This window comes from Neopsephotus bourkii, unplaced genomic scaffold, assembly GCF_033783945.1.
Source record: "Neopsephotus bourkii isolate Nb327-2 ecotype Australia unplaced genomic scaffold, CSIRO-AGI_Nbou_v1 NB_196, whole genome shotgun sequence".
Classification (NCBI taxonomy): domain Eukaryota; kingdom Metazoa; phylum Chordata; class Aves; order Psittaciformes; family Psittacidae; genus Neopsephotus; species Neopsephotus bourkii.
This window is the reverse complement of record NW_026900709.1, coordinates 9,587,598-9,610,129: the sequence shown is the minus strand read 5'-3', so window position 1 is coordinate 9,610,129 and position 22,532 is coordinate 9,587,598. Positions and strand designations below refer to the sequence as shown.

Below are 22,532 nucleotides of genomic sequence, written 5' to 3'. Positions count from 1 at the left end.
ACCTTTCACTGAGAGTTCACCAAAGCAGGACTGAGTTCCTGCCTCATTCTCAGCCACACAGGTGTACTTCCCACCAGAGCTCAGCTGGACACCGGTAATTTGCAGTGTTGCTAGACCATGTTCAAATGTCACTCTCACTTTGTTATCATCTTGAATAATGTCTTTTCCCTTCATCCACATCACAGAAATAGGCTCTGACCCTTTCACCACAGCCTGTAATGTAACACTATCTCCAGCCAGAGCTGTTACATTTTCGATTTTCTTAACAAAAGATGGTGGTTCTAGTTCAAAGAAAAGAGACAAGAAGAAATACTCATCTTCTACCACATCATCCCATGAAATCCACTGCTTAAAGACAGTTATATGAGACACTATGTGAAATACATGGTACAGTTCAGCTAAAGAGCAGGCAAGAAAAGAGCTGCATTCCCCCACTGGGGACCCCTTTAAGCTCAATTCAAACTCACAGGTTTAGCGCCAGATAAGATATGCACAGAACTTTAAGAGAAGATAACCTCCCCTCCTCACCCTCCCTAGCAAACCACAAATCCAAAGAAAAGACATTTTAAGAGATGAGAGGTTTTTGCCAATTCCTTCAGTAAGTGAAGGTTTTTCTCTCCCACTGACCTTTCAAGATGTATGTTGCACTGCATATGCACTTCCCGACTTCGTTAGCTATCACACACTCGTATTCACCGACATCAGCACTATTAAACGAGGACACCTCCAGAGAAATAACAGCTTTCTGAGAGGTCAACCTGTACTTTTTACTACTGCGAATCTGTTTCTTGTCTTTGTACCAGCTAATTTCAAATGGTGCAGTACCAGCAACCTCACACTGAAGAACGGGGTTTGTTCCCTTTACTACCTCTGCTGGTTCAAGTGTTCGGATGAAAGACGGAGGCTCTATAAAAGCAGCAAGAAAGAATTAGTCAACCATGCCAAAAATAAAAAGGAAGTTTTTTCTCAAGAATGTGGCTGGCAGCAGCAAGAAGAACAGACCTTTGACAACTACTTCGGTGGTGCAGCTGTCACTTCCAACCTCGTTTACAGCTTCACATGAGTAGCTCCCACTGTCATCAACTTTCACGTCCAAAATATCTAAGACAGCCACAGAATTGACAAAGGACATCCTATGTGTGTTGCTTTCACGGATTTCCTTATTGTTCTTGAACCAAGTAACCTGTATTTCAGGAGACCCTTTGATTTTGCATTGAAGGCGTGCAGAGTCACCTGGAGTCAGTAAATAAGACGGATCGACCTTCTTGACAAAGGATGGTGGTTCTAAAAATGGAAAGAAAAGGAAAGAAAGGGGGGGAAATGGGAAGGAAAAAGGTTGGAAATGGAAAATAAAGTAGAAAGAAAGGGAAAGGAGAGGGAAAAGAGAAAAAGGAAAGAAGGCTGAAATACAAAGGTTTGAAAGATTGATTCCTAGCACAAGAACAAAATATGACTTCAGAAAAAAATCAGCATTTTTTTGTAGTTTTTGTGGTTTCTTTTGCCACCTCTGTCCTGAATACAGGAGCAATTCTTGGATCTGGCCAGTGAAAGAAATACTGAAGCACTCCAGAGTGCACAGGGAGGCAGGAAGAGAAATGAGCAAGAGGTGAATGGACCTGACGGCAGGTCTGAGAAGAGTTCACAGTGTGATTTCTGCTGAAAGAAGCCTGCAAAAGAAGAAATAAGGAACCCAGGAAGAGAAAAGTAAAGGGGGCATAGGACTATCTTACCTCTGACTGTGACGCTGGCAGAAGAGGAGCTGCTTCCTGCCTCATTCGAGGCAGTGCACACATAATGGCCTGAATCCTTCAGCTTAGCCAAAGGAATCTCAAGTGAGGCTATTTTGTCTTCAAAGTAAATCTTATAATCTTTGCCTGGAGGAATTTTGTTTCCATCCTTTGTCCACCCTACTGTTACTTTCCTGTCTTCATCTACCTGACATTCAAGGCGTATTTTTTTATTGACTGCTGACTGCACTGACTGCAGGACTTTAATGAAGTGAGGCTTGTCTATAATGATCAATTCAGCCTGGCAAATGTCAGCCCCAAACTTGTTGGAAGCTTTGCAAGTGTAAACCCCTCTGTCACTTGTGGTGAGAAGGGAAATTTCTAGTACATGTTTGTTTTCCACTTTGGAGATCCTGTGATGGTCCGAAGGTGAAATGGTCGTGCCATCTTTCTGCCAGACGACGTCGATGACTGGAGTACCCAAAACAGTACACAGGAGCTTGGCACTTTTGCCCACAAAAGTAGTGATAGATTCAGGTCTGGTAAGAAACGTTGGTGGTAATGCTTCTGCAAAACAAAGGGGTTAAATGTTATCCAGAGGTGGGGAGCAGAGCTTATGCTCTTTCTTTACAATTGCCAGGGACAGAGAGTATGAGGGGCCAGTTAGTCACTGGACACTCTTAAACAAAAGAAGCCACCAGTGAAGGAAGTAAGAGATATTAAAGATGATGAATTTTGGCTTTTGGGTTTGTACTTCTTGGGTCTGTATATTGCTTCAGAGCTTGAAGATATTTTGGGTCTCTGGAGGAATGTACAGACTAAGAGGAAATAAACCAAAAGCTGGAACTTCCCCCCCCCTTCAAGACTGAGATGTTTGTGTACCATTCTCTCAAGATGGAGAAGTTTGCATGCATTTCACAGTTTGTGCAGCCTCTAGCATCTGGCACTTAGCAAAGAGCACATAAAGACTCCTCCCATAAAGAGAAAATTCAATGTAAAAAAGAATAATAAATCATTGTACACTAAGAGACCTAAAGGTGGTGGTTTGGATTTTTTTTAAAGGAAAAAAAAAAAAAAAAGAAAAAGAAAGAAGATAATCGTATAGCTCTCAATAGACAAAAAGATCAAACCCTGAAACAGCTTTAAACCATCTTTTAGTCTTTAAGATCTGTTTCCCCAGTTATACACATGTCCTCTCTGGCCATGGCACACAGAAGTTCAGGTATGTATAGCTGCATAGCCTGCATTGCAAGTATAGATGCAGCATAAACATACGGTGCCAAGGTAATTATACAGTTATCATACCAAAGAAATCAGATTTAAAAGTGTATGTTGTCATCCAGAAGTCATAAACTTTCTTCAAGAATGTATTCGCAAAGCAGTCCCATTCTGTTGACAATCTAGTTCCTCCCACTCTCCCTCCCCCCTTCTTTCTTGCCTTTTGAAACTTCACACTGATTCTGTTTTCTAGGTACAGAAAGCACCTAAAAGCATCATTTTCAAAAATTATTCCTTCTTTACGCTTATGCCTACCAAAATTAGGTATGGACTATGTATAACAATGTCAATCAAGAGCTCTACCATGAACAGGTGTAAGTATAGCAATGAAAGCATTACAATATGCCAAGATATTTTATAGAGAAGTGTTTGAAAGTCTGTACTTACCACTCACTGTCAAAAGGGCTGTAGAGCTTACACTGCCATGCTGGTTGGAAGCCTTACAGCTATACTCGCCACAGTCAACGACCTGGGGCCTCAGAATCTCAAGCGTGGAGAGGTAGTTGGAGGTGCGAATGGAGTACTTGTCCCCATCATATATCTCTCGGCCGGCTTTGTACCACTGGAACTTGACATTGGGCGCAGTCTCTACCTCACAGGTAAACTTGGCCACATGATTTACAGCCACCTCCACTGGTGTGAGCCTTCTCCTTAGGATTGGTGCAACTGAAATCAGAAGCAGAGAGTAACTCAAAGCTCTGCCTGTGACATTCTGGAAAGTAACAGTGAAGCGACTGACTGAAAATAAAAGAAAGGTGATTTATTTTCAATCCGCATAAAGTGACTGTAAAAGAAAAAAGTAAGAAATAAAAGTAGTACCAGGCTCAGTGGACAGACGGTGATATGGTGTGTTAATGACATCAGGAACACAGTGGTGATACTGGAAAAATCACGTGTGATAGAGATGAAAAGTAGCAAGGCAATACAAACATCTACCGCACTATCCTGGAGGTGTAAGAAACTGTGGTGCAAATGAGAAATTGTGCTGAAACTGGGCAAAGAGTGAGAGAGCGTGTGGCAGTGAGAAACAGGCAAAAATGGGAGAAGTAGTCCGGATCGAGGTACAGCTTGTCCTGACTGTGCTTGTGTCATGAGAACAGAAAGCAACAAAGCTCCTGACCAAAGACTGGGGTGAGGGAAGTGAAAGACTGCAATCTGGTAAAAGGAGACCGTAAATCCAGAGAGAGGGAGCCCTCTGATTAGCGGCATGGTGATATTAATATTGTATCTATATCTGAAGATACAGACACATAGTAGGGTAGTTTCATTAGTAGAGAAGTGTATTAGATAGACTGTATTTTATCCCCATAATCCAACCTCTTTTAACAATTGTGAGTTTTGCTGCTGTTGCTCTTTTTCCACCTTGGTTCAGCGCCTCACAGGTGTATTCTCCTTGGTGAGTATCACTGCATGCTTTGCTTATTACTAGTGTGTATGTGTCCTGATCTTGCAAACACTTGAATTTGTCACCTGAAGACACCAGTTTACCCTCAAAGTACCAGTTCACCTCCCTGACATTTGTTATGACAGACACCAAACTGACACTTTCTCCTTCTTCCACAACAGTGTCGACCAGGTTTCTATGTATGACGGGATAACTCTTTTTGATCTGTAGTTTCCCAGCTTTAGCTTCCAGAACTTTCCTGCTCTCTTCCTCACATATTTCTTCCCCTTTCTCTTTCCGTTTCAATATTTCTGTGGGTGTCTCAGTGGGAACACCTGCAGAGGCTACATCAGCAGTGGCTGCAGCTGCACCCACATCCTTGATTTGACTATGCCCAGTCACAGTGTTGATTACTTGTGCAGACAAAGGCTGCTCCAGGGGTATTTCTGCCTCCATAGTTCTCTCAGCCTGCTGGGACTTCAGCTCAGAGGTTTCATCACAGGATTTTCCTTCTTTGACAAGATTGACAATGCGTTCCTCCTCCAGGGGATGTTTTTCTTCTAGCAGTAAGGGAAATCTCACAGCCTGTCCCTCGTGGATTCTTGCAGCAAAGTCTGCCTCTGCTGCTTCCAGGGAAGAAACAGTCTCCAGAGGAACAGCTTGGCCCCCAGTGAAGGCCAGTTCAGAGGCAAGTCTAGGTTCAGCCTTCAGCTCACCTTGCGCTGCCTGGAAGCCCTCGAGGACCTGCATATGGTCACCATCTATGGCACGGCTCTCAGTGGTGCTTGAAACCTGTAGAAGGGCTTGGGAAGCCTCTGTCTTCAGAGCAGCCGTTTGCTCTGCTGTCTCAGGGATGACCTGCTCTTTGGGCAAGAGTATCTGTGTGGCTACAGTCCCAAGGCAGCCTGGCAGTCGTGTTTCCATTGCTGCCGCAGGCACCACACCCTGGGGGCCAGCAGGGAAGGTTTCCAGGGGCTCTGCCAAAAGCTTGCCACTCTCTTGTGTTGTGGCTGCCTGGGTGAGCATCTCTTCAACACTCTGTGCAGCCAAGCAGGCTGGTGGCAGGCTGGGCAAGATGTCCTCCCTGGGCAGCACATGCTCCTCCTGGCTCATCTGGAGCTGAAGGAGGGCCAGGGGCTCTTTCATGGCCTCAAGTCTCAGTGCTCCTTCTGCAGCAGGAAGTTCACCAGCCTCCTCATATGACAGGAGACTCTGGTCTTCTGCCACTGCAGAATGCTGCAAGGCTGGGCTTTGCCTGTGAACAGCACGCTCCTCAGGCAGCACAAGGAGCTCAGCAGAGCATGTGGCCTCGCCCAGGGCACTCACTGCCTTGCACGTGTAAAGCCCAGTGTCCTCCTCCATGCACTCCTGCACTGTCAGGGAGCCTGACCCATCAGGATAGTGAGCAACAGAGTGATGTGCATCAGAGAAAAGCTGTTCACTTCCCTTGAACCACAGCACATCAGGGCATGGGTCCCCAGCCACAGTGTACTCAAAGACTGCGGTGAATCCTGGTGCACACCGTATGCTCTCTGGCTTCCTGGCAAAGCAAGGGACGCCTGGTATCCGCTGGTGCACATGGAGGTGGGCGCTGCATGTGGTCTCACCGTGTACATTGCTGGCCACACATGTGTACTCACCCTCATCCTGCACACCCGCATATGGGAGGATGAGGCTGTGATCGTTGCCAGCAAACACTAACTTACAGTCTGTAGATGAGGTTAACTTCATACTGTTGAAAAACCACTGGACTTTGGGTGTGGGACTGCCAGTAACAGTAACAGAGAGCCTAGCTACATCTCCCTGCCAGACTTCAACATTTGAGACCTGCTTTAGGAAAACAGGGGCTTGGCCCCCCTCCATTTTCATCTTTGCTTTGCTGGAATAAACTGGTTTTTCAGGCTCAAATTCAAGTGTTTTTTCTTTATCAGGCAACTGAAGGCCACTGCTGTAGCCTTCACTTCTTCCTTCCTCAGAAGACACAGGAAGAGAGCTAGAGAAGTCTGTATGGAAAAAAAAATTGTTTAGTTTTACTAGGATGTTTAAGAAAACACAACTAGATAGCAATAAACAGCAGTTAACCATGAACATGAGGTCCTGTCAAATACACACCTGCCAAAACCAGCGAGACATGCTGTGCTGTCAGGTTACTTATGAGCTTCCTATTTGGGTCAACATCGATGTCTCTTTAAAAACCTGACATCACAGTATGGTTTAGGAATTCCCCCAAGGTGTACAGTGCAAGTAACAGCCAAGCAAGATTACTCTATTTCACAAATATCATTAAAGTAGTATATGCCATACATATTTGTATGTATGCTGATACATGCAAGTACAGCAGAGCAATGCTAAGACTCTGGTTTAATTCAAAGCCTGCAAAGAAAAAGCAGAATTACAGGATTGGAAAAATAACACAAAATTTTCAGCACACCAATCCTTCTTCTAGCGCAGCTCATTCATCTCTTTCAACTCTGTCTAATACACTAAGATATTACCTGTCCCTACTTTGTCCTAGTTTTGTCATTAGATACTTATGCTTAGAACATCATTATTACTAAAACTGCAAGTTTGCACCCTTGATTTGACGTCACTCATTCAAATCTCTGGTTTTAAATTCCTCCTTGTCGTAATGCTGAATATTAGAACTTCCACAATAGCAGAGAAAAAGAAGACAGAACACTTTAAGGTTTTTCTTTTCCTTGCCTCTGTGAATTTAGACATTTTTGTGTTGGACAACTTTGTCATAATAGTGGTTTAAAAATGAGAGGAAACAGACATCAAGATCATGTCATTCTCTGCAGATACTTGACACTAGAAACATCAGTGAAATCTGAGGCTTCCAGGAAAAGAATAGGGCATCCGTGAAAACCACAGCACAGAAAAATACCTTTGGAAATCAAATCCTATTATCCTCACTGAGTGAAATTATCTCAGACAAGGCCCACAGAATTTGACACTGTGAAGATATGAGACTTGTTAAATAAGAACAGAAGAAATGTGAGTGGATAAATGTCCCCAGGTGAAACTTGATAAGTTTCTCAATTACAGTGCCTTAAGTTGCAAAACTTATTGTGAGACAATAATTTTTGCTGCATTCCAATAGCAACTGGAAAGAAGAATAGAATATGCCTTACCCAGTTCTTTCTCATGGCTTTTATCAATGACTAATCTTGCCACAGATACCATAATAAACACTACATAGCACCATGCATACAGTGATTTACTGCAGAGAAGAGATGCTTAGGTAAAAAAAAAAATAAAAAATTAAAGAATTATACTAATCCTTCAGTATTTACCTACCAGCTTTGTTAAAAGAGTAGGGCAGCTTCCCAAGAAATACAATGTGCGAGTGAATCTGAGAATGGGTGGCCATAATAAAGTATAATAATTGCAGAATGAAACCTATGTTAACACCCATGCGAATGCATTATATACAACAGTTTGCCAAAAATTAGTGCACTTTTTTGTGTTCCTGAATATTTATGCCAGAAAAAGTATACAGATTCTTTTTCGTATTTTAGCTGTGTCTATGAAATGAATAAAGTACAAGAAGCAACAGACTTAAATCATTTACATATTTATTTCACAAATTAACCATACATGTTAACATTCAGTACACATTGATAACAAACATAATTCATCCTTTTCTTTAATTACTAGGTTTGTAGAAATGAAGACAACATTAAACCTGACAAATTGTGAGTTTTATAATTCCTGTGGAAGCACAAGAGAAATGGTCAATCATGGCTCTAAAGTCTTCCAGTTGTCCCAGGGTAAGTTTATCCAAAACTAGAATTACTCCAGATTTATATCACTGTAGCTTAGGTGACACTTTGTTTCTCCATAAGCACATTATAGTGCTCCTGGCTAATGTATGAAACTTAAAATAAGACTTTAAACTTAGATAAACCACAAACACTACTATGCAGGTAGAGATAAAAATGGTTTGCCATATATTTCAGCCGTGAATATGAACTTGGACCTGTTTGGCTTAGGGCTCAAAACAAAATTATGGACCTGTTTCTAATAAAAATTACATTTCATTTACATGCAAATTAAACACACTTGCTTAGGACCTAATCAAAGACCTGATTTGGCTCTGGACATAAAAGACTCCTCATGTCACAGCTGGCATAACATCAGACAATTCATGCCAGCTTCCCTAGGGACATCTGCTGTCTAATATATCAGTGCTTCACATCTACACAAGGAATGAATTAAGGACATATCATGAGGCAATTTTTTCCCAGCATTATGATGGATCAGACACTCATGCTTCTCTTTCCTACCACCATTACCTATAAGAAATCACAGTTATCTCTGCTTTCTAACAGTGTACAGATCTTAAATATTTATCATTGGGTATTGACTGGCAAGAAACAGAAGTGACAGACTGGTATTAGACCGACCGCTCCAGTAATTTTTCCTACATCCTGAGTCATTGGAACTTGCCACTCTTGAGTTTAAGTTTATACTGGGAAACACATTTTGGCAAAGTGACTCTTTGCTATGCCAGGTGAATGACAGGATAGTCTTAAAAGATTACTGAGTTTTTGAGACATGCTGACCTCTGTGTGAGGACTCATCAAACTCAGAAATAAGAACATGCAAGAACATTACTGAATGTACTATAGGAATAGTTCTTTTATACTTGCTCCTTCTTTCATAAATCACTACGCTCCTTAAAGGACTTTGCAAGGCAACTGATTGACAGCAACTTGTTTATAAAGTTTTTCTAGGTATTTACAAGTAATCAAATTAAAAATATTTTTTGCTTAGGGTTGCTGAACTCAAGGTCTCACCTTGGCATATAGGTAACTGGAAAGATGGCACATACATTAGTTACTTAACTTCCGATAAGCATTAATAACTTTAGTACTTTTAACATATTTTTCTTAATCGCTGTAATATGATAGATTTAGTTCTGACTTATTATGTCAGCTACTGCTGATTCCTCTTCCTACATATTAGCATTATTTAAATATGAAAATATATACTCATATTGAGAACATTAATATAAAAACCTCTTCTGCTGAGAAAATGCCACAGATAGGTAACAATTGAATGTGTTCTACTTGTTTCTGGTCATCTTGACACATAGCACACTTAACTGTTACTAATTAAAAAAGAAAAAAAAAGAAAAAAGGAGTAGGTAGAAATTCCATTCAAATGTGAAACAAGAACATTGCATAAAAATCTCTCACTTTTTTACTACTATATATTTTTTATGAATGACACTGGAATATGGGGACAACTAAAGTTATTTTAATTCATTTACAGCTAAATCATCGATTTATTATGCTCCCTCTCCTTTCCCCTTAACTTCTACAGATACAGTACAAAATATGTTTTCATGTTTATTACTTGGTAATAGAGAAAAAAATCCTGTCCAGTCTCTACTAATGCAAAATTTTCATTTTCTTCCCACTGTGTTGCTTTTCTTTGCAACAGCATAATTCCATTGACTTTAAAAAAAAAGTCATTTAGTTCTATGAGTCAGTAGTATGTGACCCACAAATGTAAGAATATTGCAGTGATAGAAACTGTAAACACAGGATTTGACTCAGCGAGACTCACATGTTCTGAGACAACATTGTGAGAAGGGGGAATACCAGTTTAAGGAGTTCTTTCACAAAACTATGTCCAAACTAAAGAGCAAGCATAAGTTAGTATTCCGTACCTTTAGGTTCCAAGAAAAAAGTGATTTCTACATTTTCAGGGGATTTCTAGCCTGCCTAAACCAGCAATGACTGTTACAGACACACAGGATTATGTACACTATACGAAAAATTTCAGTCATATATAAATGAGTGTCAATTACAATATCTTTACAAGAATAAGGAGCTTTGAAGGAGCCTGAAATACACCTTGGTGCAGAGAGTGTGCACAAAAATTCTGCACACATTAAATCTCACTTAAATTCCCCAAAAAGCAAGTTTAAGTGAGACAAAAATATGCCCACATAGAGTGGTTTTCATCCCTAAAGAGATGAAAAACAATGCCCCTAATATGAGTGCTGCATTTTTACCAGCAGTGACCAACAACATAAAAACATCTAGTGTTTAGAAAGAAAGAGACTCAAATAAATAATGGGAATTCAGTATAATGTTAACACAGCACAGGTCTCTGCCATTCCTGTCCTGTTAGTAGCTACACATTTGTACTGCCCACTGTCACTTTGCATCAAGTTTTCAATAGTAAGGCTATGAGAGCCCCCCTCCTCTTCTTTCACACAGTACCTGTCCCCTTTCAATAACACCCCATCCTTGTACCAGCGGACAGTTGGGTGGGGAAAACCAGTCACAAGACACTGGAAGCATGCTGAGGCACCTACAAATGTACTGTAGTCAGAAATAAGCTTCAGAAATGTGGGAGCAGCTTCTGTGACCTGGAACTCAAAGCTGCAGCTCTCAGAGTCCTCTGCCCTAAACTCAACCCGTTCCTCTTGGGAAAGCTCTGCAAATACATCAGAACTAACGCTGACACACTTCTCCCCTTCCACTTCTTGCTCTTGTTGAGCCACTGCAAGCAGTTGGATTGCTTTTTCTGAGTCATCTCTGTGCTGCTCAAACTCAGATTCCAGCTCTGTTTCTGACTGGTCACCTGGACTCACCATTCTACACAAAGGCAAGTCAGACTTACAGGACCTGTGTCGTTCACTGCCTGAGATTGTCTTATTGCTCACATTGGCACTTGCTCCCTTCTGAGCCATGACTATGAGGGAGCCTTTGCACATCGCTTCTCCCAGCCTATTCATTGCCCGACAGTGATAACAGCCACCATCAGAAGGACCTACTTTTTGGACCTTCAGACTGTGAAGTCCGTCCTTCTCACTCACAACATACTTCCCTGTCATAGGTTTCACACAGACATCACCTCTGAACCACTGCACTAGTGGGACAGGAGTACCTGTTACCACGCACTCAAACACTGCCTCCAAGCCTTCTGTCACCTTGACATCTGAAAAGGGCACAGCAAATCGGGGAGGCATTTCAGTAACTTGGAAATCAATTTTTATATCCTCATGCTCTGCAGCCAAGCCTGCAGCATGCTCCAACAAGGCAAGTGGAAGGACATCCAGGGAAACAACCATGCTCTTCTTATCTCGGCTAAACTCAGGGCTGGTTATGATTTTGACCTGCTTCTCAAACTCCTTTACCTCATTTTCATCCAGCTCCACTTCCAAGAGGATTTCCTGAGGTGAAGGTGACCTTGAAGATGTATTTTGCTCCATATCAAAGTGTATTACATGCTGATGAGTGACAGGAGGTGGCAGTGCTAGTGATCTCCCATCTTCAGACAAAACTTCCACATGAGCAATACTCTTAGCTTCCCCAACAATATTCACTGCATGGCACATATACTGTCCTCCATCCGCTTTCTGGACATCAGTAATCTCCAGCATACACTTATCCCCATCCTTCTCTATCCGCACTCTCTCATCCAGCTCCAACAGAGATTTATTATGATACCACTTCACTCCTGGCTTGGGCACTCCCACCACCTCTGCTGCAAAGCTCAGTGTGCTCCCCTCATACAGCCTCTTCCTGTTCAATGCCTTGAGGAATGCAGGTGGCATCTGCCTGCCTGATGGCTCCAGTGCTTCACGGGGGGTCCTAAATACCTCAGCCTGTGGCTGGTTTGAAGGATGCTGCCTTCTCTCACAGAGGTGGAACATGGCCAGGGCATCCATATACTCCCCAGTGGGTGTCCAGTAGTGCTCTGGTGGCATGCTGTCTCCTGCTGCAGAGCAGGGGCCCTCAAAGGGTGTGAAGTAGTGCTCTGAGGGTGTGTGGCATTTGGAATCCTCCAAGGCTGTGGAGTAGCACTCATGTGGCATGCTGTACACTAAGCCCCCTTCAAACGGTGTGGAGTAGCACTCATGTGGCATTCTGTACACTAAGCCCTCTTCAGACGGTGTGGAATAGTGCTCATGTGGCATGCTGTATGCTAAGCCCTCTTCAGACGGGGTGGAGTAGTGCTCGGGTGGCATGCTGTACTCTGAGCCCTCTTCAGATGGTGTGGAGTAGCGCTCGGCTGGCATGATGTAGTCTGAGCCCTCTTCAGATGGCGTGGAGTAGCGCTCGGGTGGTGTGCCGTACTCTGAACCTTCAGACGGTGTGGAGTAGCGCTCGGGTGTGCTAAGCGGTGTGTGGTAGGATGCTGATGAAGCAGTTTCAAAGATCTCCACCGAGGAGGGAGGTGTGTAGAAGCGGTCTGAATCAGGCGACTCTTCTCCACTTCCACTTTCCAGCTCTATAGACATTTCTGATTCAGGAGAGAAGGGCCTGGTGAATTCTTGCTGGTTGCTGTAATATTCATAAACCGTGCTGAAGGTTACCTCCTCCACTTCCAGTGAAGTGATGTTGTCTCGCTGGTCCTTCTGAACTGTGCCTTTGAAATCTGGAGTTTTCTGCATCCCACTTGACCTTAAATACTTGGCCAGGGACAAGTCAGGCTCCAGCTCTGAAGCCTGAACAGCACTGGGCTCTGGACCTGGTCCTTCTCTATCCAGGGTATGCTCAGAGGCTTCCTTAGTGGGAGTTCTCTTCTTATCCCAAGACTCCTGCTTTTGCTCCTTCTGTGCCACAGGATCATCCATTATTAAACCAAGCAAGAGTTGCCCAAATGAGAAGCTCTTTTTTGTGTTTGGTTCCTGTTGGGTGTCCCTGATCATCTGCTCAGGGGAGTCTGTGCTTTCTGTCTTGCAGGTGGAGATTCTTGTTCCTGTCTCAAAGATCTTTTCTAATCCAGAACCTTCTTCCTCCTCAGCCTGATGCCCAGCCTGCGGTTTCTGTTCACATGCAGCTTTTTTCAAGTCAGTGATGAAGTTATCACTTTGGGAGTCTGTGGTCTCCAGTTGTTCCTCAGTCTTCCACACATGTGTTTCCTCCACTCCTCTTTGGAAATCTGCTGTGGACTCCACCAGAAAACTATGAATTTGTCGCTCAAGTAAATCCTCCCCACAGATGCTCAGCTCTGACTCATTAATTTCTTCAGCAGAAGATCCTTCTTTTATCATGATGCTGCCATGGTCCTCAGTAGGGATTTGCAAATCAGCCATTCTGATTTCTCTTGGCTGTGCCTCTTCCTGGGCACAGACATCCTCCTCCTGCATCATGTAGCTCTGACAGAGCTCCTTACTTTGAGACATCTCTTCCACAACCACATCATGTTTGTGCACAGGGGGGATGAGCCCTGTCACTCCTACCTCCACGCTTTCAAGAGCTGTAGGGGGCTGTGCCTGTTCTGAGTCCACTGTATCCGCAGCTGGAAAAGGCTCCACAAACTTTTTCAGATCAAATGTGACATTGGTCTCATCAGTCCCAGATGGCAACAGCTGCTCTTCGAATTGTACTTCTGCTAGGTGAACCTCAACTTCCTCAGTAAAATCCTGACCTGAGGTTTCTATGCCTACCTCCACGCTTTCAAGAGCTGTAGGGGGCTGTGCCTGTTCTGAGTCCACTGTATTCGCAGCTGGAAAAGGCTTCACAAACTTTTTCAGATCAAATGTGACATTGGTCTCATCAGTCTCAGATGGCAACAGCTGTTCTTTGAATTGTACTTCTTCTAGGTGAACCTCAACATCCTCAGTAAAATCCTGACCTGAGGTTTCTATGTCTACCTCCATGCTTTCAAGAGCTGTAGGGGGCTGTGCCTGTTCTGAGTCCACTGTATCTGCAGCTGGAAAAGGCTCCACAAGCTTTTTCAGATCAAATGTGACATTAGTCTCATCAGTTTCAGATGGCAACAGCTGTTCTTTGAATTTTACTTCTTCTAGGTGAGCCTCAACTTCCTCGGTAAAATCCTGACCTGAGGATTCTACGCCTACCTCCATGCTTTCAAGAGCTGTAGGGGGCTGTGCCTGTTCTGAGTCCACTGTATCTGCAGCTGGAAAAGGCTCCACAAGCTTTTTCAGATCAAATGTGACATTAGTCTCATCAGTTTCAGATGGCAACAGCTGTTCTTTGAATTTTACTTCTTCTAGGTGAGCCTCAACTTCCTCGGTAAAATCCTGACCTGAGGATTCTACGCCTACCTCCATGCTTTCAAGAGCTGTAGGGGGCTGTGCCTGTTCTGAGTCCACTGTATCTGCAGCTGGAAAAGGCTCCACAAGCTTTTTCAGATCAAATGTGACATTAGTCTCATCAGTTTCAGATGGCAACAGCTGTTCTTTGAATTGTACTTCTTCTAGGCAAACCTCAACTTCCTCAGTAAAATCCTGACCTGAGGTTTCTACGCTTACCTCCATGCTTTCAAGAGCTGTATGGGGCTGTGCCTGTTCTGAGTCCACTGTATCTGCAGCTGGAAAAGGCTCCACAAGCTTTTTCAGATCAAATGTGACATTAGTCTCATCAGTCTCAGATGGCAACAGCTGCTCTTTGAATTGTACTTCTTTTAGGTGAACCCCAACTTCCTCAGTAAAATCCTGACCTGAGGTTTCTGTGTCAGGAGGCACAAGGATTAGACCCAAAGAAGAGTTGCCTGCATTAGACTCCATTCCTTGCAGCATTTGCCCATAATTGTGAATATCCCAGTGTGCGGTATCCCGAGCATCAGTTATTTGTTCTTTACAAAGATGATCATCAACCTTGATGTCCTGTTCAATACCAACTGATGTCTCTTGCTCCTTGGCCTGTTCCTCTTGCTTCTCCTCTGTACATAGGTCATAAAAGCCAAACTGCTCCTTTGTGGGTGTGCTTGCACTGTTGCCCTGCCGCTGGGGCACGCTTGGCTTTTCTATAAGAGGCACATCAGTAGACATTGTCTCCCAGGCAGGGACATCATTCTCCTGCATGCAAACATCATTTTCCTCATGCACCATAGGTGATATAGGAATGAAGACTTGTGAATCCTCATGCCCCCTTGCCAGAACAGACTGCTCAGAGGCATGTGTTTGTCCTTTCACTTCCATAAATGGTGACTTCAAGATGTCCCAGGACAGAGTATCTGTATGTGGTACCACCTTGTCTCCTTCAGCCTCCAGCTCCTCTGAAAAGTGACCTGAGTCCTTGGCCACTAGTTCATGTTCTTCTCTGGACATGCTGGGATGGAGCTCAGTGATACCAGTTCCAAAGCTGTTCTCCTCAGAGACAGCTTTTTCCCTGTGCCTCATCATCTCAGAAATATCATCTGTATCCCTCACACATTCTTCTGTATAACTTGTTTCTTGCCTACCATAAACTTCCATGATATATTGCCCTGTTTCCTCCATCTTACTTTCCCTGAAGTGAGAGGTTTTCTCACACTCCCCTTTCAGTTGCTCACTAGGAGGTGGAGGCAGCCTCAGGGACAAGGGTAGCTGTGCTTTCTCCTCCTTGGAACATGTGATCTTTTCCTCTTCATCATTCCCAAGAGTGCTGAGGCCCTCAAGGTGCACGACATGGTCCGTAGAAGGCAGTTGCTCAGTGCCTCCATCTTTGCTATACAATCTGGCTTCACTGGGCTGTACTGTCAGCTCAGAGGCTGTCTGCGCTGTTCCAGCCACATTCTTGGCCACACATGAATACAGCCCAGCATCTGTGACAGAGACCCTTTGGATGTGCAAGCGGTATATGCCATTCTTGCTTTCCTCAAACCTCAGCCTTTCACTGACAGAGAGGCACTGACCATTCAGGGACCAGACCACAGCTGGTGGGGGCTGCCCAGACACAGCACACTCCAACACCACTGCCTCCCCTTCATGGCAATGAACGTGTGCTGGGGCTTCTGTCACAATTTGGGGTGGCTCATTTCCCACATCAAATGAGAACTTGAACTTGTGCTTTATGGTGGGAGCAGTCTGGTTTGTAGAAGGCCGTGTGGTCTCCTTTATCTCTGTGTCTTGCTCTGGTGTTGGAGTGGGGGCAGTGATTTTGATTTCCACAGGCAGTGACAACAAGTCTGAGTCTGCAACTGTACTTGGCAGTTCCTGCTCTGATGTGAAGGCCAGGCTGACTTCCTCTTCTTCCTCCACCTCCTTTTCTTCCACCTTCTCCACCTTCTCTTTCTCCTTTTCTTTTTCCTCCTTCACCTTCTCTTGCTCTTCCTCTTTCTCTTCCTTTTTCATGGCCATGTGGCCTATGTAGGCCTGCATCCGCCGCCTCACATAGAGTGCAGCTGAAGTGCTGACTGTGCCCAGTGGGTTGAAGATCACGCAGGTGATGGTGCCACTATGCTGTGGGAGCACGGATGGGAAGGTCAATGTAGAGCAGCACTCTGTGGTGTGAACAGCAGTGCCCCGGATGCGTCCCACAGGCTTGGAATTATTGTACCAAGTGACAGTGGGCTGTGGGCGGCCATGGAAGAGGCAGGAGAATGTGCATCTGTGCCCCTCAACAGCCTCCTGGGGCTTGACCTCCTGGACAAAGAGGGGTGGGCAGGGCTCCAGGAGTCCACATGGCACCTTCCATCTCTGTTCCACAGCTTTGGGCTTCCAGTTCCCCTTCACTACCTGGATCCTGAGGGACTCCGAGCCATCAGTTGTGGCAGCAGCCGCAGGTGGGCTGGGCTTCCCAGAAGGGCTTGCCTCGGGCATGGACATGAAGGATTCCTGCTTCTTTTTAAGCATAGCTCTTTTCGCCTCCCGCAGCCGTTGTAGCTTCCAGCGGATCTCCTCATCCAGCAGCTCCTCAGCATCTGCCACTATATCACTATTCTCCCTACCATGTGTCAACCCTGGACGATAAGACCCCACCAGTGGCAGCTTCTGGAAGCGGATGGTTCGTACCATGCCACGGGCAGGGGAGAAATCTCCAGGCAACTGCTCTGCCTCCTGTCCCTTGTCAAAGGGTGAGCCAGTGCAGCGGAGCACCACCCGCAGCCGGTCCTCCTGCTGCTGCTGCAGCAGGCACTGCCAGCTCTCTCTCATACACCCTGCTTTCCCTGGAAAACCCTTCTGCTCCCCTCTGTGTGCCACCAGTAGCGAGGCAGTGGACTCAGCTGAGCCCTCACTGTTAATGGCAAATACCCTGTAGCTGCCAGCATCGTGCTCCTGCACATTCCACACCTCCAGGCTGGCATGGTGCATGTGCTCCTCACTCTCCGTGCGGATCACCTTGCGACAGTCCTGGTGGACTGGCCGGTTGTTGTGAAACCAGGACATGTGGGGAGCCGGGCATGCCACCAGCTTGCACCAGAAGAGTGCAGGGTCCCCCTCCAAGACAGACCTACACTTCAGGCCCTGTGTGAAGGTGGGTTTACAGTTCTGGGGGCAAGCCAGCACTGCCACTGTGCCAGGTCCCTCGAGGTTCACCTTGCTGTGCTGCCCTGCAAAAGAAAGAGACTGGGTTACAACATGCTACGCTCTGCCTGCCCTCTGACTGAGAAAAAATGAAATAGCAATAAATTGAAATAAAAAAAGGGCATGCAACAGATTTCATCACACACCCAGGAAAAGAAAGTAATTCACTCACCATATTTGTTCGAATAAACGCAACGCCTTGCTCTGTTTTAAAGATTGACACGAAAATCGTTCGTTGTCTGTTCTTTCTTCAGACTGTGGAAATTTCTTCTTGAACAAGCAAAAATGAATTTCAAAATAACACGTTCTTCTGCGTGTATGTTTTTTCTGCCTGGAAAAGCTGTGTGTCTTTGGGTGGCAAAGAAGAAAATCTTACCTGACTTGCAGACAGTAGAATAAACGCCCTTTCTGACCCCTCTGTTTGTAGATTAAATGTTCAAACAATTGAGAAAAAATATTTTGAAAGAGATTTTTAAAAAAGTAAGTATTAGCTAACATGAAATGAGAAGGCGTTTATTCGAACTAATACAGCCACTAACTTCACAATGTTATGCACAGGGGAAAAAAGCAAGCAACATGAACCACTTATGCTATCTGCAAGCCAGGGTAAGACATGTATAATGATGAATTAATGTATGTAAAAGAAGTGCAAGGAATCAATGGGAGTGTGTAGCTTTCACATATCCTAAACAACAGATGCTTTCTGGTATACTTCATCCATCCATCCAACAGTATTCATTGAACTGCTAATGTTAGGCTGGTAACGTTTTTTAAAAATAACATGATTAAGATTTGTATAACTTCCTTCTGAAGTAAACTATCCCATGCATTCAAAAGGAAATTGAACAAATAAAAGCTCTGTGAACAGCTGCAAAGCATGAAGTAAAAGTTAAAAATATAGCTGCAAAATTATAAATTTGAAGTTTTAAACATACTTTAAAACTTAACCTCATAATGCAAGTAACCCTTTGCATATCAAAACAAGCATGCAACATGTTCCAATATGCTTTAAATTGTGGCTTTCTTTCCCCATTAGACACTACTTGTAAGCAGATAAATGCTTTTCACAATGTTACTAATTAACTGATACTAATTGTTCAGTGTAACATCATTGGTGACTGTACCTTTTGCTTCCATTTCAATCTCTTCCTCTACCTTCTCATGAACCGTTTTTTCAGGAGCTAAAGGAAAAACAAAAATTGTTTTTGAGCTATAGTTATTAAATATGCCAATTAAAAATGTATATAGTAAGAAAAAAACAATGTCTTGCAAGTATACAGAAGTTCACACATACATAAACGTAAATGCATGCCAAACAATTCAAACACTTGATAAATTCTGAGAACAGAGTAATCAAATATTTTCAAACTTTTTTGCTCTGTACACTTTTCTATAAGATTTGCTTGCTTTATTGCAGGGAGGGGGGAAGTTTCTAATGTAACATGCCTTTGTCATGCCTTAAATCTCTGAAGAAAACATTCAACAATCCACAGACTAATGAGATGCTTCACATTCCTTATCATCTTCCATTGAATGAATGTAGTGGAATGCAATGATGTTATGCATGAAGAACTGATACTTGGAAGGAACATGCAGTTGCCAACCTGTCACTCTCAGATGGGTGCTGCACTCGGCTTGTCCTGCAGGATTAACTATTCTGCACTTGTATATACCCTTGTGGCTCTGACCAGCTTTCAACAATCTTAAACTGCACAGTGGCCCGTCATGTTTTAAGGAACACAGTGCAGATTCCTCAACTATTAGCTGATTGCACAGCCAGACCACACAAGGTGTAGGCACACCTTTCATTATACAAAAGAGTAATACATCATCTCCTTCTTTTACAGTGGTTTCTGGAGGCAGAGTTTCAAGAAACTCTGGTGCTTCGGCATCAGTTTCTGTGATGTCTTCACATGGCACAACATCAGGATAGTAGATTCTGTTTCTTTGCTTCTCAGTTTCATATGCTCTTTGGGATGTAGATATAAACAAGCTTGAGGTTTTCTTGGAAGATTCTTGCGTAACATCAAATGATTTATACTGACAATCTTTGACTGCTTTAAAGCTTTTAGTATCTGATTCAAGGGTAATTTTTGTTACTGCTTTGGCTTGTGCTTCTTTTGCTAGGTAAGAATAAAGTTAGGAAAAGGATTAGGTTAGATGTTTTGCAGGAATAAAAAAAATATCCTTATACTTAGGGGGAAAACCCACTAGTAATTAGTATTGAGAGAATATCCAGCATATTAGTGCCACAACAGTGATATTACACATTTAAGAGCTCTATTCCTGCTGGGCTAATTCTAGGTACCAGTTAAGCCTATGAGACTTTCATGGGACCAAGACTTGGCCTGTAATACCTAATACAAGCACATCTCTGCATTTAATTTACAGCCTCAATTTGTAAGTAACAGCAGATTATGTAAAGCACTTTACATAGCTCAAGACTGAAGAAAGAAACTTCAATATGTAAAAGTGAAATCCATAGGGTCAATGGCTTCCTCATTATTCATCTTAGTTTTCTGTACTTGATTGCCTTCAGCACAGCAGAAATACTATAACCCATCCAGTGTGGTGATAATACATTTTCGGATCTTCATTAGTGGTAACATTAGTACTAACATTCTAATATAGTGATGTCAGGAAGAATTGGAAATAAATACTTATATCTCAATGAGAGTTAAGGGTAGAGGACAACTCACTAGTGCAGTAATACAACTTGCACCCATTAATACTTTCAAGTACCTCAAAATATATTGCCAACCTTGGAATTGGAACCTTGGACTTACTGGAAACAAGTTGGACCAACAGAGTTTGAAATGACAGGGTATCTAGTTCAACATTGCTTATTTGACATTCTTCCTTAAATTTCAGCTTTATGAATTCTTAAAATGTAAAAATTCCTGCCAGCCTGATTTGCTTTACATCTTACTGCTTATCAGGAAGCATATAAGCAATAAAAAGCCTCAGACATCTGTAACTGCTGGAAAGTTACAATATCAACCTCCCAGTACCACACATCACTTATGAATAGAGCCGTAAATGTAGAGGAAATACCTCTAAGCATTAGTAGTGCTTTCCTAATTAAATATAATAAAAGAAATGTAAGTTAGCTGTAGGCAGTAATAATGAAGAAGCAAAAGTTAAGTAATGATGTTAAAAGTCAGATAACCACCTGTGACAGTTAGTATTGCAGCAGTTGTTGCCCCTCCGTAATCATTATATACTGTACAGCTGTACAGTCCTTGATCTGTCAGCTGGACATTTAGGATTGTGAGCAGTAAGACACTTCCATTTTGTGATATCTTCAATTTTTCAGACATTTCTATTTTTTCACCTTCATGCAGCCAAAGAAACTCAGAGAAGAATTCATTTTCTAAGGCACATATGAACTGAGCAGTGTCACCACATTTCACAGTCAGGTCTCTGAGCTGCAAGAGAATCTTTGGAGGGACATCTTTCATTTCCCGAGAAGTGGTCATAGATATCCTGGTGCTCTGAGATCTTTGGGAAAGGACTGTTGTGTTCATGGCTTCCATTTCTTTAACTGCTGCAGCCTTCATGGTCAAACTTTCTGCTATGCTTTCAAAAACCTGTACACCCAACTCCTGGGATGATTGCTGCAGTGATTTTAATTCTTTCTGATAAGTTTCAGTGTCCTTCTTTGTAAGAGGAGCAACATGAAGTTCTGTTATAGCCTGCGACCGCATAGATTCTTTTACATCTTTCCCAGAACTTTGCCTATCTAAGGCTTGCACTGTGTAATCAAGTAACAAAAATAACAATATTAGTATCTGAAGAACTTTACTGGACCATGCTCTGAACAAAATCAAACAGCATGGAGGATGAAATGAATGATCTTCAGTTGAAAACTCAGCATGCCAAATGCACTAGTCTCTTTACACAGAGATTATTCATTCACATATATGAATGACAAGTGATGCCTAAGCTAGTCATGCAGTGGATAGAGAGTTGAGGCTTCTCTCTTCTTCTACTGAAGTTGTCCATTTTAGTATTGGAAACTTCCTATGGAACTTTTTAAGGGGGTATTGTCGTGTGGTTTTTTTTTCTCCTACAGGATAATGCAAAATAGCTCAGTCAATGCTATAAACATCACGTAATTACTTGTTTTAAAAATCTGAATGCTTTCAGTAAAATTATTCCATTATTTGGCCTATATCAAGATACAAATCTGTAAATTTCCAAATGTTACAGCTTAAACAGAAGAAATGAGAGTGGCTGGGTTATAGAGGGTAGGTACTACTAACATTAGCTGGTAAAGAAAACGTGTGAAATGAGGAAAGAAGAACATTAGTAACAATGTAAAAGTGTGGTATACAACAAACTGAATCCCTTTGAAGTAAAAATGGGGCTTTACCTTCTGCAGTCACTGTAAGTGTAGCTGTACAAGTTGTTTCTCCAGCACTATTTCTTGCCTTGCAAGAGTATTGGCCAGCATGCTCTAAGAAAGCATCTACTATTATCAGTATAGCTGTGCCTGTAGACTCATCAAAGTGGAAAACTAAGTCTTTTGTTGGCAACATGAGTTGTTGATTATGAAACCACTGGATTTTTGGTTTGGGCATGCCAAAGACTCTAGCTTGAAATCTGACTGATTCCCCGCTGCATACCCTGCAGCTTGAAATAGGCTGGATAAAGGTGGGCTTTTGGCCAATAGACTCCTCCTTAAGTGAAACAGATGAAGAAACATGCCAATGGGACTCTGATGTAACTTCTTCAACCTTTTTAAATCCTGAAAAGAAGCATGCCAACTTTTAATTTCTTACCCTACGCTATAATAAATTTTCTCTCTCATTCAAGACTTTTTGTGTTAACTTGCAATTTAACAGCATGAATTATCCTAATTCATCATTTATAAAATCTGTTGCAAAAAGAAAACAAAATATTTATGGTTAAATAATAT

General features: G+C 42.9%; 1 protein-coding gene across 1 annotated transcript in view; it reads right to left on the bottom strand.

Moving 5' to 3' along the window:
- TTN (titin) overlaps window positions 1-22,532 on the bottom strand; it is a 256,966-nt gene that overhangs the window by 195,503 nt on the left and 38,931 nt on the right. The window contains exons 44-52 of the mRNA XM_061379384.1: window positions 21,987-22,361; window positions 20,781-21,365; window positions 18,736-18,792; window positions 4,323-6,392; window positions 3,393-3,671; window positions 1,731-2,294; window positions 1,003-1,284; window positions 628-906; window positions 3-281 (exon numbers count right to left, since the gene is read on the bottom strand). Of these exons, the coding sequence (XP_061235368.1) occupies window positions 3-281; window positions 628-906; window positions 1,003-1,284; window positions 1,731-2,294; window positions 3,393-3,671; window positions 4,323-6,392; window positions 18,736-18,792; window positions 20,781-21,365; window positions 21,987-22,361 (4,770 nt within the window). The remainder of the gene's footprint in view (window positions 1-2; window positions 282-627; window positions 907-1,002; window positions 1,285-1,730; window positions 2,295-3,392; window positions 3,672-4,322; window positions 6,393-18,735; window positions 18,793-20,780; window positions 21,366-21,986; window positions 22,362-22,532) is intronic.